Source organism: Mesoplodon bidens, assembly GCF_964165515.1.
Source record: "Mesoplodon bidens genome assembly, chromosome: 13".
In the NCBI taxonomy this organism is placed as follows: domain Eukaryota; kingdom Metazoa; phylum Chordata; class Mammalia; order Artiodactyla; family Ziphiidae; genus Mesoplodon; species Mesoplodon bidens.
In genome coordinates this window covers 24034175-24048924 of record NC_138169.1, presented here as the reverse complement: position 1 = coordinate 24048924, position 14750 = coordinate 24034175, and the positions used below count along the sequence as shown (strand labels likewise).

At 53.9% G+C, this 14750-nt stretch overlaps 1 protein-coding gene across 1 annotated transcript; it reads right to left on the bottom strand.

Annotated features, from left to right (window-relative positions):
* Positions 1-10170: 10170 nt before the first annotated feature.
* MTFP1 (mitochondrial fission process 1) lies at positions 10171-14286 on the bottom strand. The gene is made up of 4 exons (XM_081251677.1): positions 13884-14286; positions 12995-13122; positions 12389-12621; positions 10171-10779 (listed from the first exon to the last, which is right to left on the bottom strand). The coding sequence occupies exons 1-4, from the start codon at positions 13948-13950 to the stop codon at positions 10707-10709; spliced, it is 501 nt and encodes a 166-aa protein (XP_081107803.1). The 5' UTR covers positions 13951-14286; the 3' UTR covers positions 10171-10706.
* Between the last annotated feature and the right edge of the window lie 464 nt (positions 14287-14750).

Below are 14750 nucleotides of genomic sequence, written 5' to 3'. Positions count from 1 at the left end.
ATACAACTCTTTTTTTTTTTCTTTTTTTGGCTGTGCCACGCAGCTTGCGGGATCTTAGTTCCCTGACCAGGGATCGAACCCATGCCCTCTTAAGTGGCAGATCCAAGACCTTTTTTTTTTTTTTTTCACTCCAAAGACATTGCTCTTAATTGCCCTATAATACTGCTTCCAAAGACCCTACTTTTACAGAGAAGGTGAGAAGGAATGACTTGTTTGTCCTAGATCATCCAGTGGAAGTGTCTTGGATGTCACCCTCTCCCATCTCAGTTTGTGGGCAGAGGAGGTGTTATGCCCATTGGGCAGCTGGAACAATGGAGACCCACAATGCTAATTAAGCAGCTCCTCCAAGGAAACTCACAGCAGAGGGGGCAGGGCTTGTACTTCAAAGCCCAGCATCCGGTCCACTGTTCATATGGTCTCTGAGAAGCATGGCCTCTTGCCATCCACCAAGACCCTGGGTGACTAGAGGAGACACCAGGGCCCCAGGACGTTCTCGCTCCAGGGACATGGCCTCAGGGACATGGAGCTGCTGGCTTGAGCCCCAGGTCCTGACACATCTCTTGACAGGAGGAGTCGAATTACACAGAGACTGTGGATGGTTGGGAACCAAAGGACTTGAAGTTCCTTAGGAATGAGCTGAGGGCTGAGCCCACTGGGGTGAGCTTAACCCATGGGCAGAAGAGGAGGCCTGACTCTTAGACTAATCAAGCTAATGTTCACCAGCAGCTAGTACTTTCCATCTGCACTTATGGACACATTTTATAGATGAAAAACAGCTCCCCAAATGCACTGGCCTTGTTTCCTTCAGCCCATGGGTAGCAGAAGTAGGACTGGGGCTAAAGGCACCCTCCTCTCACCACTAATTCACGTTAGTGCAGCAACTTGCCAGAACAGGACAAGACTGCCGACTCTCTGAGCTGGGGGCTGGGGTGGGGGTGTGGATAGGAAGGAGGAAAAGAAGAAAGGTTGTCAGATTTAGAAGAAGAAAAAAGGCAATACTTGGGACACACTTAAAATGTACTGTTCATCTGAAACTAAAATTTAACTGAGTGTCCTATATTTTATCTAGCCACCCTACAAATAAGAAATGAGAGAGAGGAGAGAGACGCGGGGAGGCAGAGAAGAGGAGGATGGGTTCATACTCTTGGAAGATGGTGGCAGCACCTGCAGTTGGGGCAAGGATGCCATGGGGGGAGGATGGCTCAGCATCGGGGATACAGCGTGGAGGGACAGGGGATCTCACCCTTGCCCTCTGAGGTAAAGACCCCACCCCCAGGCTGCAGCAGGGGCAGAGGATGAAGGGGTGGACCCTTTGCACCCTTGAGGCTGAGGCAGCTGTGAGCGGTGCTGTTGGATTATCTGCATTTGTCTAAGCTCCTCTACTGCAGCTTATAGACCCCATTTTGAACAGAGGGGGAACTTGCTACCAGGAGGCAGGGGCAGCGCAGAGAACTTAGGCTAGGGCTGGAGCCAAGAATCCAAAAGTGCCCCTTGGTATCCATGGATGCCCAGCCACAGCAAACCCACTCCTACTCCGTAGCCACAGTCTGTGGGAAGCAGCCCTCCAGCTCCCAGCCTCCAGGTTTCCAGTCTCACCCAGGGGCAGGGTGCTTTGCTCCAGTTCTGAGTGTCCAGGAGGTGGCTGGGGAGGGAAAGAGACCCCACTTAGCCTTGGCTAATGGGCCCCCTCATTCCAGCAGCAGTCAGCAACCAGTATAGTGGCAGGAAGACCAAGGCCTGCAGGCTCCCCACTGTGTGGGAAGGGAAGGGAAGTCCCAGTTCCCAAAGCCCAGAAATGCCAGGGAAGAGACAGGGAAGGAAAGACCTCAGCTGCCCTTGAGAGGCAAAGATGGTGACCACAGCCTGTCTCCCTTAAAAGAGGGGGTTCAAATTTGGCACCTGAGGCCGAAAGTCTGGGCCAGTTAACCTTGTAGACCCCAGGCCAGGGCAGCCTTCTGTCCTGAGGCTAATTAGGCACCAGACCCCATCCTCTTGCCCTGGGACCCAGCACTGCCGCAGCCTCTCCAGAGAATCCACTTTCACATCACACAGTTAAGGTCAGCTTTGCCCCCCAGCACATGGTACAAACACAAACAAGTACCAGAGGGAGTTAAGGGCAGAGCACTAGAGAAGTAGAAAGCTTTGTTGTGTGAATATAAAGGGTCACTTAGTGGTCTTCTGAAGGGCCCCCTGACCCCCTGCTTTCCTCAGCGGTTGTCTGGGACACTCCATCAGTCTCCTCCTCCAAAGACAGTCTCTCCATTGCCCTGGCCAGCGGCTGCCTCTCCTCGGTGTCTGGCCTGGTCCAGGCCCGCCTCAGTGTGTTCCCCAGCCAGCCTAGTGGGCAGCTCAGCTGGAAAGCCTCCAGCACCTTCCTCAGGGACAGCAGGATCAGGATCAACAGCAGAGTGATGCAGCTGACAGCTAGAACCACTGCCAGCAAGTCCTTCAGTGTCTTACAGGAGGCTGGGAAGGACGGGGCCGGGAAGCACCTCAGGGCTGCCTAGTGGTGTGGGGCAGGCCGTGCGGGGCAGCTGGAAGTGACCCTGAGCCCACAGTTACTCATCAAGGTAAAAAAAGAAAAGCCAGGAGCAGGCAGGGAAGCTGGAGATGGGACAGGGCAGAGGGGACAGGACCACAAACGAGTATCTGTGAACCTGGATGGTGGTGGGACCAGTCCTCTCAGTCCTTGTCCTGGTTCTCCTGTACCAAGGAGAGGCCACCTACATTTCCAGGATAAGGATTTCCCATGATGTGGGTGAAGCATCCAGGTACGGAGCTAGCTGAGGCCTTTCATCTCTCCCAGTTACCCAGCTTCCAGAACCCAAGGCCTGTGCGTTATGGCGGCCAACACTTTCATTTCAGAGAAACGGGGAAGGAGTTTGCCCAGGTTCCCACAGCTTGAAACAGGAAGTACTCACCTGTAGGAGGTGTTGTTGTAAAAACAGGATTTCTGGCCAGGCTCAAAGGGTCTCTTCCAACTCCAGATGCTCATCCAGCAGATGATATATACTTAAGGAAGAACCTAGGCCCCCAGCCCCAGGTGAGAGGGCTCCTCTTGGGCTCCCATGCCCCCCAACACAACCACCTGTGTTGAACTACGTTATGCTTCATTTATCCAACTGGGCACTGCAGGGAGAAGCCAGGTCAGCCTGTGACTGTCACAGCCCCAGTGCATAATAGGTCCTTAGAGGGAGAGAGAATTCTCCTGATTTTCCCTTACCCATGGGCATTTCCTCACTGCAACCCTGGTTTAGAACAGGGGCAGATTGGAACCCATGGGTAGTTTCTGCCATAGGGCACTGGTTAAGTTACAACTCAACCAGACTGGAATTCTACATAGCTGTTAACATTCATGGGAGAATACAAAAATGTATTCTCCTGGGAATTCCCTGGCAGTCCAGTGCTTAGGACTGCATTTCCACTGCAGGGGGCACGGGTTCAATCCCTGGTCAGAGAACTAAGATCCCACTAGCCACGTTAAAAACTAAGATCCCACTAGCTCCAGGATTTTTTTGACCCACTAGTCAAAAAAGTATTCTCCCATGCAGAGAAACGGGATATTCAGTGGGAGGAAAACAAACTCTATCATGGCATATGCAGACCTATTTTATAAAACACTAACTTAGTATATGCCCAAGGATTGGTGATTCTCAGGGTTTCAGGATTTTCATTTTCTGTTCTATATATGATTTAACAGGTAACATTGAGAACAGCTCTTAAAAGGAAGTGAAAAAGTGCAGTGTATGACTCTTATAAAGAGACGTACAGACAGGAAATTCTAGTGTCATCTTGGGATAATCTCCAAGCAGCGTTAATTGTCCTTTGTGCATCTGTATCTCCCGTGATGGAAGTATCTTACTGTAAAGAAAGGAAGCTTCAAGTTGCCCCAGGCTGCCAGCATCCTTTGGGACAGAGGCCACAGTGCCCAGGTTCCTCTATCCTAATCACATCTATCAAAATCTCTCTGTGGTGAGTGGGCCTTCCCGGCCCTCCGTGCAATCCTTGGGCCAGGCTTGATCCCAGACTTGCTCCGGCACATGGAAATGCGAGACTCCCAGGGCCTCGCCTTTTGGTCAGAGCTCAGCCGAATCCAGGGCTGTGGGTTCCAAGTCCCAGCTCTGGATGCCTATTCCACTGCCATTCTCAGGGTGAGGGTTGCCAGATAATACAGGATGCTTGGTTAATTCTTTAAAAATTTAGTATAAATATATCTCATGTCATATTTGGGACATATTTAAACTAAGAAATTCATTGTTTATCTGAAATTCATGTTTAACTGCAAGGCCTAAATTTTGATTTGCTAAATCTGGAAAACCTATCAGGGGATCCAGCACTCCTTTCCTCGGCTGACCCCCAACTCTGCCCAAGATAGCCCTGGGAGGGGAAGCAGAGTAACAGGAAGAGAATCCCCAGATCCACCTCGACCTGGGGCATCGCCCTCACCTCATCCTCTTCCACGTCATCGTTGAGCATGAAGGCCTCCACGCTGAACTGCAATGTCTCATCATTCTGCCGGGACCAAGGGCCAGAACCGGGGCCTACTGAGAAGCACCCGGGGGACAGACAAGGGATCCCAAGGGACCATCACCTCAGAGACTGGCCGTAACAAGTTTCCTGGGAAGCCATGGAGAGGCTTACTCTGTGGGACTTTCTTGCTCCCTAAAGCCACATTAAGGAATGTCCACCCCATTACTAGAGTCTGGGGACAGATGTATTTAGCCTGAGCAAAGGGCAGAAATTACAAAGTCAGCCACGAGTGACAAGACTCTAAGGCCCCTGCAACCACTCAACGGCCTGCATCCTGGTTGGGAAGGACAGTCCGTCCTCTGCCAAGCTACTCAGCCCAGGTGGGCAGCTTCAGGCCCCAGCAAGTTCAGGCCAGGCACCATAAATGGTTGGTTACTAACGACCAAGTGCAAAAAACAGACTTCTACATGTGATTACACCAGTGGCCCAGCTAAGCAAGATCCCAGGATAGGGATGAGCTATCTGACCCCACCTCCCTCCCCACCCCTCAAAACCCCACAGACCCCCAGTTGAAGATGAGGGTATATGTCCTCTGGGAGTGGTTCAGGTTCACACACTTGTCCATGTAGAGCTTCATGGCCCAGTTTAGCACCGGCTGGATGCAGGCTTCTAGGGTCAACCACAAGCCTTCCACATAAGGGAAGTGGCGAGGCACCCGAGGGAAGAGGGTTATTCCTGGTACCTAGTCAGAGCTACCCCCTAACAAGCACCTACTGCATGCTTGGTAAATCACAGCCATTATTCCATGCTTTCCTGAATGGTCCTAGAAGTGTTATGCCCATTTTACAGATGGGGTGATGGAGGCTCAGAGAGAACTTCGGTTCTTACCCCAGCCTCATCTACCAAATGGGTGCACACCTGTCCCACCAGGGGTGGAAGACTGAGGCCAGGTACAGGAATGGTACACATGGCCCACATTCTGCCCTCCTTGGGCAGCCCTCAGGGGTTCACTCTCCATCCCCTCCATAGGCACCAGGCCAAGACTCACCATGCAGTACCTGGAGGGCCACCTGCAGGAGCTGTGTGTTGAGGGCTGAGGACTTCTTGGAGGGGTCCTTCAGGAGGCCAGGCAGGGTTCACAATGGGCCAGCTGCAGCCAAGCTGTTTGCCTACTGCCCAAGGAGCAGCCTGCACTGGGGAGTTCCTAATGAAGAGGCACCACAGGTCAAGGGGGTCCAGTGGGTCCCCACAGTCAGACTGGAGGGCAAGCCCTGAGCAGGTTCCCCTAAGGGGAGGGAATAGGAATGGGAGGACCGAAGGGAAGCTGCTCAAATAAGCTTGACCAGCACTGAGCATCCTCCTAGCTGCCATTAGGGGCTATTCCACATACCCCCATATGAACCGCACAACTGCCCCTATTTTACAAATGTGGAAACAGGCTAGGAAGTCCTGCTACCATCTGCCCATAGTTACATGCAGCTATCAGCTGCAGAACTTAGATTCAGACTCCCAACGAAGGGCTCTTCCAGAACTATTTAAAGATTGAAGTTGGGCTTCCCTGGTGGCGCAGTGGTTGAGAGTCTGCCTGCCGATGCAGGGGACACGGGTTCGTGCCCCGGTCCGGGAAGATCCCACATGCTGCGGAGCAGCTGGGCCCGTGAGCCATGGCCACTGAGCCTGCGCGTCCGGAGCCTGTGCTCCGCAACGGGAGAGGCCACAACAGTGAGAGGCCCGCGTACCGCAAAAAAAAAAGGTACATGGCAAGATTTGGATGATACCAATGGTATTAAAATAAAAGCTGAGTTTACCTTTACCCCGTCCCTATCAGTAACTGCTTGCTTTGTGTCAGTGTGAGCAGCTGGCCTGTGTGTAAACAGACTCATCCCTGAATGGTCCCCAGTTAATTCTTTTTACCATTTGGGCTCCTGACCATCTTGCCATGCTGCTTCGAAGAAGGATTATCTTGATCCAGAGGGCCTAGAGCAGACCAAGGACCAGAAAGGAGTTGAAAGGTTTTTTAGAAAGGAGAAGAATTTAAGGCAGTTGTGTAGTGTTTGCTGAGCATCTACTGCATGCCAGCTCTGTCCTAGAGGCCAGGGGTGCAGGGCGGGGGTGGGCCCCTACCCCTGATTTTGACCTGGCTGGACAGCTCAAACCTTAAGAAGGAGGACCCTGGACTCTGGAGGTTCCTGCTCAGCCTGGCTCCCCAGACACAGGGTGAAGGTCAGGGAGGAGGAGGAGGTAACCCGGGGCTCTGGTGTCCTGGGCTCTCAGTGGGGGAGGCAGCAAGGGACTCCCAGGTCAGGGGGCATTGGGAGGTAGGGCTGAGTGAGTGAGGGCACCAGACAGGCAGGCCATCAGGAGGGAAGTCCCCTCCTCCCAGTATCCCCAGGATGCCAAGTCCAGCTCCTGTGGTGGCCCAGACCAGGCATGGGGGGATGAGTTATCCTCGCAGGGGCTCCCCAGGTACACAGCTGGCAGAGGGAGGCTCAGCTCAGCTCAGGGATGGGGAGGGCAGGGGGAGGGCCCCCACCCGCCGCCGGCCACCCACCACCCACCACTCCAGCTCGCAAGGTAGACCCATTGCCCAGACCTTACCGAGAAGCAAGACCCGAGCAACACGCAGAAGTGCCCTGGGGACAGCCATAATGAGAAGAAAACATTGCCCACCCCCCACAAGCCTCCTTAAATTGGCCCAGAGAAGGCTGGAGAAGGAACAAGCCTCACCTGGAGCCCACACGTGAGCCTAGGGCACGGCTGAGCTAAGCCAGGCCCAGCACTTCCACGTTCCCCCACCAGGGCCCCCCACCCACCTGCAATGCCTTCTGATTTTACAAAAGGTTCTGAAGCCCTCCTCACTCACATGGGATTTAAGAAGGCTGGCGGAAGGCTCACCGCACAGTGGACTTAACTTTCTCATCTGTAGGATGATAATGGTGGCACCTACTGCACAGGCCGTTACGGAATTTCTGTAACACAGTGCTTCGCACAGTGTCTGGCACATAGTAAGAGCTCCATCCATGTTCTCTGTGGGTGTCATCTGATGATTCTTATTCAAGAGGAGGGAGGAGCATGATGATGATTCTGTCTGGGGGGCAGGAGCCAGGGAGGGTTAAGGAGCAGGTACCGTTAGAGATGGACCTTGAGGCTGAGAACAGAGGGAAATGGGGGCGGGGAGGGCATTCCTGGCAGGTGGCATGGCCTGAGCAAAGGCGCAGAGGCTGGATGTGCAGGAGTCAGGGGAGGCAGAACAGAGGTGAAGGATGCGTCACCCTGAGAGATGAGACTGAGTAGGCCCAGAGGCTCTGAAAGCCAGGCTGAGGTTGGATCCTGGGGGCTGTCAGGAGTCAAGGAAGGTATCAGAACAGAGGAGGGACTTGGGGAGATTCAGCCAGCAGCAGAATCAGATCAGAAGCATGTTCCTTTACGCACTGGACCTTTAAGGAGTGCCCAAGACTTTCTCGCTTATAAAAATAAAACCATGATGATCATCCTCAGATGCACATCTTCGAATCATCATCCAATTATTTCCTCTGAATAAATTCTTAGGATTGGAATGCCTGAACCATAAAATTGGCATACTTTCTCTCTAGATTAGTCATCTGATGGCACAATTACCAATTATTTGCCCTTGAAGTGGATGTCCCTTGCCACAATCATAATAGTGGTTAAATAACTCTTTGAGCCCCACTATGGCCAACTGCTTTGCAAGCCATTTCTCCTGTAACCCTCACAGCAGCTTCAGAGAGTCATTACGGACAACTGTACAGTGAGGAAGCAAGGCTCAGAGAGGTCAGGTAACTTGCCCAAGGTCACACAGCCTGTGAATCAGCTCTGCCTCTGACTCTGTAGAGAGCCATAGGCTGGAAGGCAGTAGGCAAGGAAGCAGTATTGGGCTGGGGTGGGGACAGGGGAGGTGGGGGTTGGAGTGACTCCAACTCCAGGAGACAGGGACCCAACCACAGTGCGGTTGTAAAGAGTAAATGAGGACTTCCCTGGTGGCGCAGTGGTTAAGAATCCACCTGCCAGTGGAGGGGACACGGGTTCAAGCCCTGGTCTGGGAAGATCCCACATGCCGCAGAGCAACTAAGCCCTTGCGCCACAACAACTGAGCCTGTGCTCTAGAGCCTGCGAGCCACAACTACTGAGCCCGCGTGCCACAACTACTGAAGCCCACACACCTAGAGTTCGTGCTCTGCAACAAAGAAAAGCCACCGCAACAAAGAGTAGCCCCTGCTCGCCACAACTAGAAAAAAAGCCCGCGCGCTGCAACGAAGACCCAACGCAGCCAAAAACAAATAAATTTATTTAAGAAAGAAAAAAAGAAGAGTAAATGAGCCACAACACAGGAAGCGCTTAGCATGGAACCTGGCCCACTAGGAGCGGTTCAATAACATATTCTCAATGACCTGGAGGTGGTTTGAACCAGCCAAGGTGGGCACATTTGGAGGTGCTGCCTCCTTGTGGTGGTCCTGAGCATTACATGAAGCTGGCCACTGGGGGACCCAACTCCCAGCATGCCCCAGGTCAAAGGCCACCAGGCCCCCGGGGTGGGAAAAGACATCTCCCCCCACCCAATCCCAGCAGGGGTCTGCCTCATCCTCTCAGGCCCCAGGAAAGCAATTTCCTATTACACCCGGCTCTGCCACCTCCGGTCCACTCACCTCTCTGCACCTGTTTCCCACCCATCAAATGGGATAATACGAGTTAGCCTAGTCACTAAGAACTGTCCCTCATGCCCTGCCCAGGAAAGAGACAGGCTGGAGAGTGTTTCCCACCTCTACAGGGCTGGGGTGTTTGGGGGAGGCATTCCAGCTCCATGCATGGCCCCCCAGAGTAGAGTTGCAGATAAAATACAGGATGCCCAGTTCAATTTCAATTTCAGATAAACAGTGAAGGACTTTTCAGTGCATATATGTTCCATGCAATATTAGGGACATACTTATACTAAAGTATTGCTTGTTGTTTAAATCTAACAAAATTTAATCGCTCATCCTGTTATTTTATTTGCTATGTCTGGCAACCCTACCCTGGAGGGTTTAGTGCAGAAGCAGGACTGTGCTGCCTGGGAGAGGCAACTACCCATTCTGTGCCAGCTGCTTTGGACCTCCCACTTCAGCTCTCACAAGCTGGTTGGGGGAGTCTGTCTTAGCCCTACTTCACCGAGAGGCCACTGAAACTCCAGCTAGATCAAAGCCACATGGCTATATGCTAATATGTGCAGGGACCTAGGGGAGGGTTGGGGCTGCAGCTTCCAGGATAGATGCAGGCCCTGGCCATAGGAGCTCACAGAGGGGGAGGCCAAGATCGCTACAGGCTATCAGCACAGTCATGGAGGAAGCCCAGAGGAGGCTCCCAAGCCAGCTCTAGGGAGTCAGAGGCTACCTTGAGGGGGTGAACTAAGGGAAGAGTGAGCTGTAGTCAGGCTCAGGTGGTAGCTGCCCAACAGGATCCCAGCGGTGTATTTTAGGAGGCTTGCAGAAAGAGTGCAATGCTTACCCCAAAGGAGACTGGCAGCACCACGGTGGAACCCCAGGCATCTGCAGGGGGTCATTGATGGGTGGGGAGGTACCACACAGGCCCAGTGCTAGCCACTGTGAGCGATGCATTGCCAGAGACATCGGCCTCCACCTCTGAGGGCCCCCAGCCCTGCTCCCCATCACCACATCCCTTCTCATCCCCAATAGAAAAGGAGAAAACTCAACTTCTTGAGGATTTATTGGACCGGGGGCTGTGCTGCCTTCCAGCCAGGCCCCAGCAGCCCCTGCATCAGGAAGGGGCTGCCAGAGAATCAGTCCTCAGGGTCCCCACTAGTGTACTCCTGCGTTTCTCCAAGTGCCTGCTGCTCCTCCGTCAGCCACACTGCCATGGGGTGACCTGGCCGAGCCGTTGGGAATCCTGTAGGTCCCCAGCTTGCCAAGTGATCTTGGCCATATTCCTTGCCTTGTCTGGGCCTTAGTCTCCTTACCCTCCATGGGAGTATGTTATTGTCCTGTCAAAAGACAGGGCTGGGCCCACTCACAGTCCAGTCCAACTCAGTGTCACAGATTCCATGGAAGCAGACAGGGTTCAGGTCCTGTCTGTGAGTCTCTCAGTTTCCGTCCAGCTTAAACCCATTCAGGTGCCAGGGCCTCAGACCCCAGAGAGCTAGGCATCCGCAACCCCTGGCAGGAGGAGGGAGTTGGAACAGAGCAGGGAGCGGTGGGCCAACCCACAGGCCAGGTACTGGGGTGGGGTCAGGAGGAACTGGGCTTCTCCACAGAGGGGTAGAGCTTGCGCAGGCTGGAGTCCAGGAGGAAGTCCACTGACCTGTGGGGCAATGGAGGGTCATGAGCAGGCAACCAAGGGGTGCTAATGGGGGAATGGGAGGCAGGAGGTCAGGGCTAGGAAAGGGACTCCTGGATGCAGGACACAAGTGCCATCCCGGTGTCAGCCATCACTCTCTCTTTATTCATTTGGGAAAACTGAGGCACAGAGGGGATAAAAGACTCACACAGGACCTCAAGGTCAGCTATGTTCCTGAGGGAAAAGACTCCTCCTCCCACTCTATGTTCGTCTAGTTGGGTTGGCCCCATCTCTGGTTCTAAGGGAAGGCACGTGACCCAAGCCGGGCCAGTCGGAAAAGGGAAGCTGGCTCAGGGATGGGCAACCAGTCTATTATGGACGAATGACAGCCTTCCTTGGGATTTTTGCTGTCACTATTAAGAAGCTTCCTTGGGCTTCCCTGGTGGCGCAGTGGTTGAGAGTCTGCCTACCGATGCAGGGGACACGGGTTCGTGTCCCGGTCCGGGAAGATCCCACATGCCGCGGAGTGGCTGGGCCCATGAGCCATGGCCGCTGAGCCTGTGCTCCACAATGGGAGAGGCCACAACAGTGAGAGGCCCGTGTACCGCAAAAAAAAAAAAAAAAAAAAAAGAAGCTTCCTATGGGGGGACTTCCCCAGCAGTCCAATGATTAAGACTTCACCTTCCAATGCAGGGGATGCAGGTTTGATCCCTGGTCAGGGAGCTAAGATCCCACATGCTTCGCGGCCAAAGACCAAAACATAAAAAACAGAAGCAATATTGTAACAAATTCAATAAAGACTTTAAAAATGGTCCACATCAAAAAAAATTAAAAGGGCTTCCCTGGTGACGCAGTGGTTGAGAGTCTGCCTGCCGATGCAGGGGACGTGGGTTCGTGCCCCAGTGCGGGAAGATCCCACATGCCGCGGAGCAGCTGGGCCGGTGAGCCATGGCCGCTGAGCCTGCGCGTCCGGAGCCTGTGCTCCGCAACAGGAGAGGCCACAACAGTGAGAGGCCGGCGTACCGCAAAATAAATAAATAGATAAATAAAAAGAAGTTTCCTATGGGGCTTGCTAAGCTGGGGGGAGGGGAGCTGGGAGCTGCTGGGAGCCATCTCTGTTCCCATGAAGGAAAAGTGACTGAAGCCAACACAGGGTGGGGTGGGGAGAAGCCCAGCAGAGAGACCCAGGCCCCTAATAACATCAGCTGAGTGCTTGGATCCAGCCATGCCTCCAAGTAGCATAACTCTGGACTTTTCGGTTATGTGAAACAATCAATTCCTATTTTACTTAACCCAGTTTCAGTTGGGCTTCTGTCACCAAAACTTCTCGAAACCCATCCCTTCCAGGGTGCACCTGTTCCTGCCTACCTCTGGTTGTTTTCTAACACTGAGTTTTCTTGGAATTTACTTGTCCTATGTCCCATACTCTCATGGCACCTCCTACCTTTATAGCCAAAGTACCTGCCAGATCATATGACAAGGGCCTAGACTGTCCTTTCTACCTCAGGAGCCCCAAGTGCCAGCCCTGCCTCCGCTACAACTGTTCTGTGAAAAGTGTATACACCCCCACACCTCTCAAAGGTTATCCCCGCCTGTAGGGTGGATGATCCCTGGGGCTGGGAGGAGCACCCACCTGTCGATGGGGTGGATGATGATGGGGATGGCCAGTAGTCCCAGTGCGGTGGTGCTCCACTTGCGGACAGCCAGAGGCCAGCGGGTAGCAGTGCCCAGGATATAGAGAGAGGCAGCACACACACGGTTGATAGTGAAGCCTGGGATGGCCACAGAGGCCAGAGCCTGCCACACGAAGGTGTCCACCATGGCCACGGTCACCCTGGTGCTGCGGCCTGCCTCAGGGCTCGGCACCTGGCAGGCACGAGAGATATTTAATCCAGCAGAGGCAGAGGCGGGAAACCCTGTGGACAAGGGGCATGAGGCTGGACCAGGGAGAGGGAAGTGAAGGGGGTTGGGGACAGAGCCACGCTAGTGTCGGGTTCTGGACTCCACCAATTCAGGGCTGAGGGTGGACTCACTCACATCCAGGACTAGGATATAGACTAGGTCACCTGCGCCGGGGACAGGGTGCACTATGCTACAAACTGTACCGGGGTATGGAGTCCACCAGGCCAGGTTGTGGGGACCGGACTGTCCCAGAGGGACTTAACCACGTGCAAGGCTGTGGACTGACTACAAGGGGAGTGGACGGGGCTGGGGGGTTGAGGGGCAGGTTAACACTCACGTCTCTCGCTTTCTTGCCCTTGTCAATGGCATCAGCCAGCACATAGGAGCTGGCCACACCGTAGCTCAGCCACACGACAGATACAGGCACCAGGGAGCGGAAGGCCTCCCCCACCTCATTGGCATAGCCTGGTGGAGGGGATATTTAATTCCTGAGCCTTTGTGTTGTTCCACAAGGGAACACTGGAGTGAGCTGGTTCTTATCTTATTCTGCTGAGCAGTAGCTGGGTGACCTTAGACAAGTGATTTTACCCCTCTGAGCCTCAGTTTCCCAGCCTATAAAATGGCACTCATGTTGCCCACCCCAACTCTCCCCTCGTGGAAAAGCTGAGCGCAGACACCTTTCTCATCACTCACTTGCCTTCACAGCCTGGGTTCTAGAAACATCTGAGCTGATGGGTGAACAGGCAGTGAGAGAGACTAAAGGCAGCCCCACTGACCAGGGGCTCACCATATGCCAGGCCTTTATGTACTTTATCTCATCCTACCCTTAAAATTACCACCCAATGAGCGAGACCCTGCGTTCATCCCTTTTTGCTGAGGAGGAAACAGGCTCAGAGCCAGTGAGGAGCCAAGATGGGAGTCCAGATGCCCTGACTCCACAGCCTGTGCCAGGAATGCCAGAGAAGGCGATCCGATCACCCGGTTCCATCCTCCTAGCTGAGCTGCGGCTTCCACCTGGGAGTCTGACCAGCAGAAACCCCGAGGGCAGGGCTGGGAATACCAGAGCTGTGTGACCTTGAGCAAGTTCAGAACCCTCTCTGAGCCCAGTCTCTTCCCTGAGAACTAAGATCCTCCCACCTTCTCCAGGTCCCTGACCGGCGTCTGGCAACCCCTGCTTCCCCAGACACGTGGTGTAGGGGTCGCTGTCCCCCTCGCCCCGCGCTCACCCAGGTACCGCACCCACGTGTCCCGGAAAAGGTCGCGCTCGGCCCCCCGAGGGGGCGGCTCGGACATGGCGCTTCCTCCTTGGCCTCAGTCGCTGCAGCGTGTACTACCGCCTCGGCTTCCACCAGCACTCCCGTTCGCAAAGGCGGGACGGGCCGAGCCGAAGGTCCCCGACTGAAGCACAGGTCAAGTAGTCCCCGCCAGCAGGGAGCGTCTGCAAATTCCCCCCCGCGCACCGGAGCCCCTCTCCCAGGTTTGCGTTTTACAGCTTAATTTTCTTCACGTTTTCTCTGGAGTCGAGCGGTTGGCGCGATCCTCTGCCAGCACTGGCTGTAGTGTTGGAACCAAAGAGACGGAGGTTCAAATACGGGATGCTACACTTCTTGGCTCTGTGACCTCGGGCAAGAGCCTGTAACTTCTCTGTGCCTCACTTTATTCATTTGTTAATTGGGGAACGGGACAGGTTCAGTCCTGGGACGGTTTCGAGGATTAATTATACAGTCGTCATTTACTGAGTTTACTACCGGCCAGACCATTGGCTAAAGACTCTAGATGGATTACTTCTTTAAACCCTCCCAGCAGCGTGGGACACCGCCCCCGCCGCCCCTCCCCATTTTACCGATGAGTAATAGAGACACAGGAAAAATATTAATAGGGCACTTTCCCAGGAACATATAACTGCTGAGTAGTGAAGCCGGCATTTGACTCCAGGCAGTACAGCTCCAGTTCCCATGCTCCTAAGGTGAGCTGAGTAAATGAGGCTGGGGGAGCGAATGGTGAGAACCCTGGTGATGTGGATGCTTGGACTCTTAGAGTCCCTACCCCATACTCATCTATCAAGCGCTGGAGTCTAACTGGACCAAGCCTCT

Excerpts from the sequence above, each read along its gene's own strand:
- MTFP1 (XM_081251677.1), bottom strand. The coding sequence starts at position 13,950 with ATGTCCGAGCCGCCCCCTCGGGGGGCCGAGCGCGACCTTTTCCGGGAC. Across the intron at positions 13,123-13,883 it reads CACGTGGGTGCGGTACCTGG|GCTATGCCAATGAGGTGGGG; the intron begins GTGAGCGCGGGG and ends CCCCTCCACCAG. Across the intron at positions 12,622-12,994 it reads AGGGCAAGAAAGCGAGAGAC|GTGCCGAGCCCTGAGGCAGG; the intron begins GTGAGTGTTAAC and ends CGTGCCTGCCAG.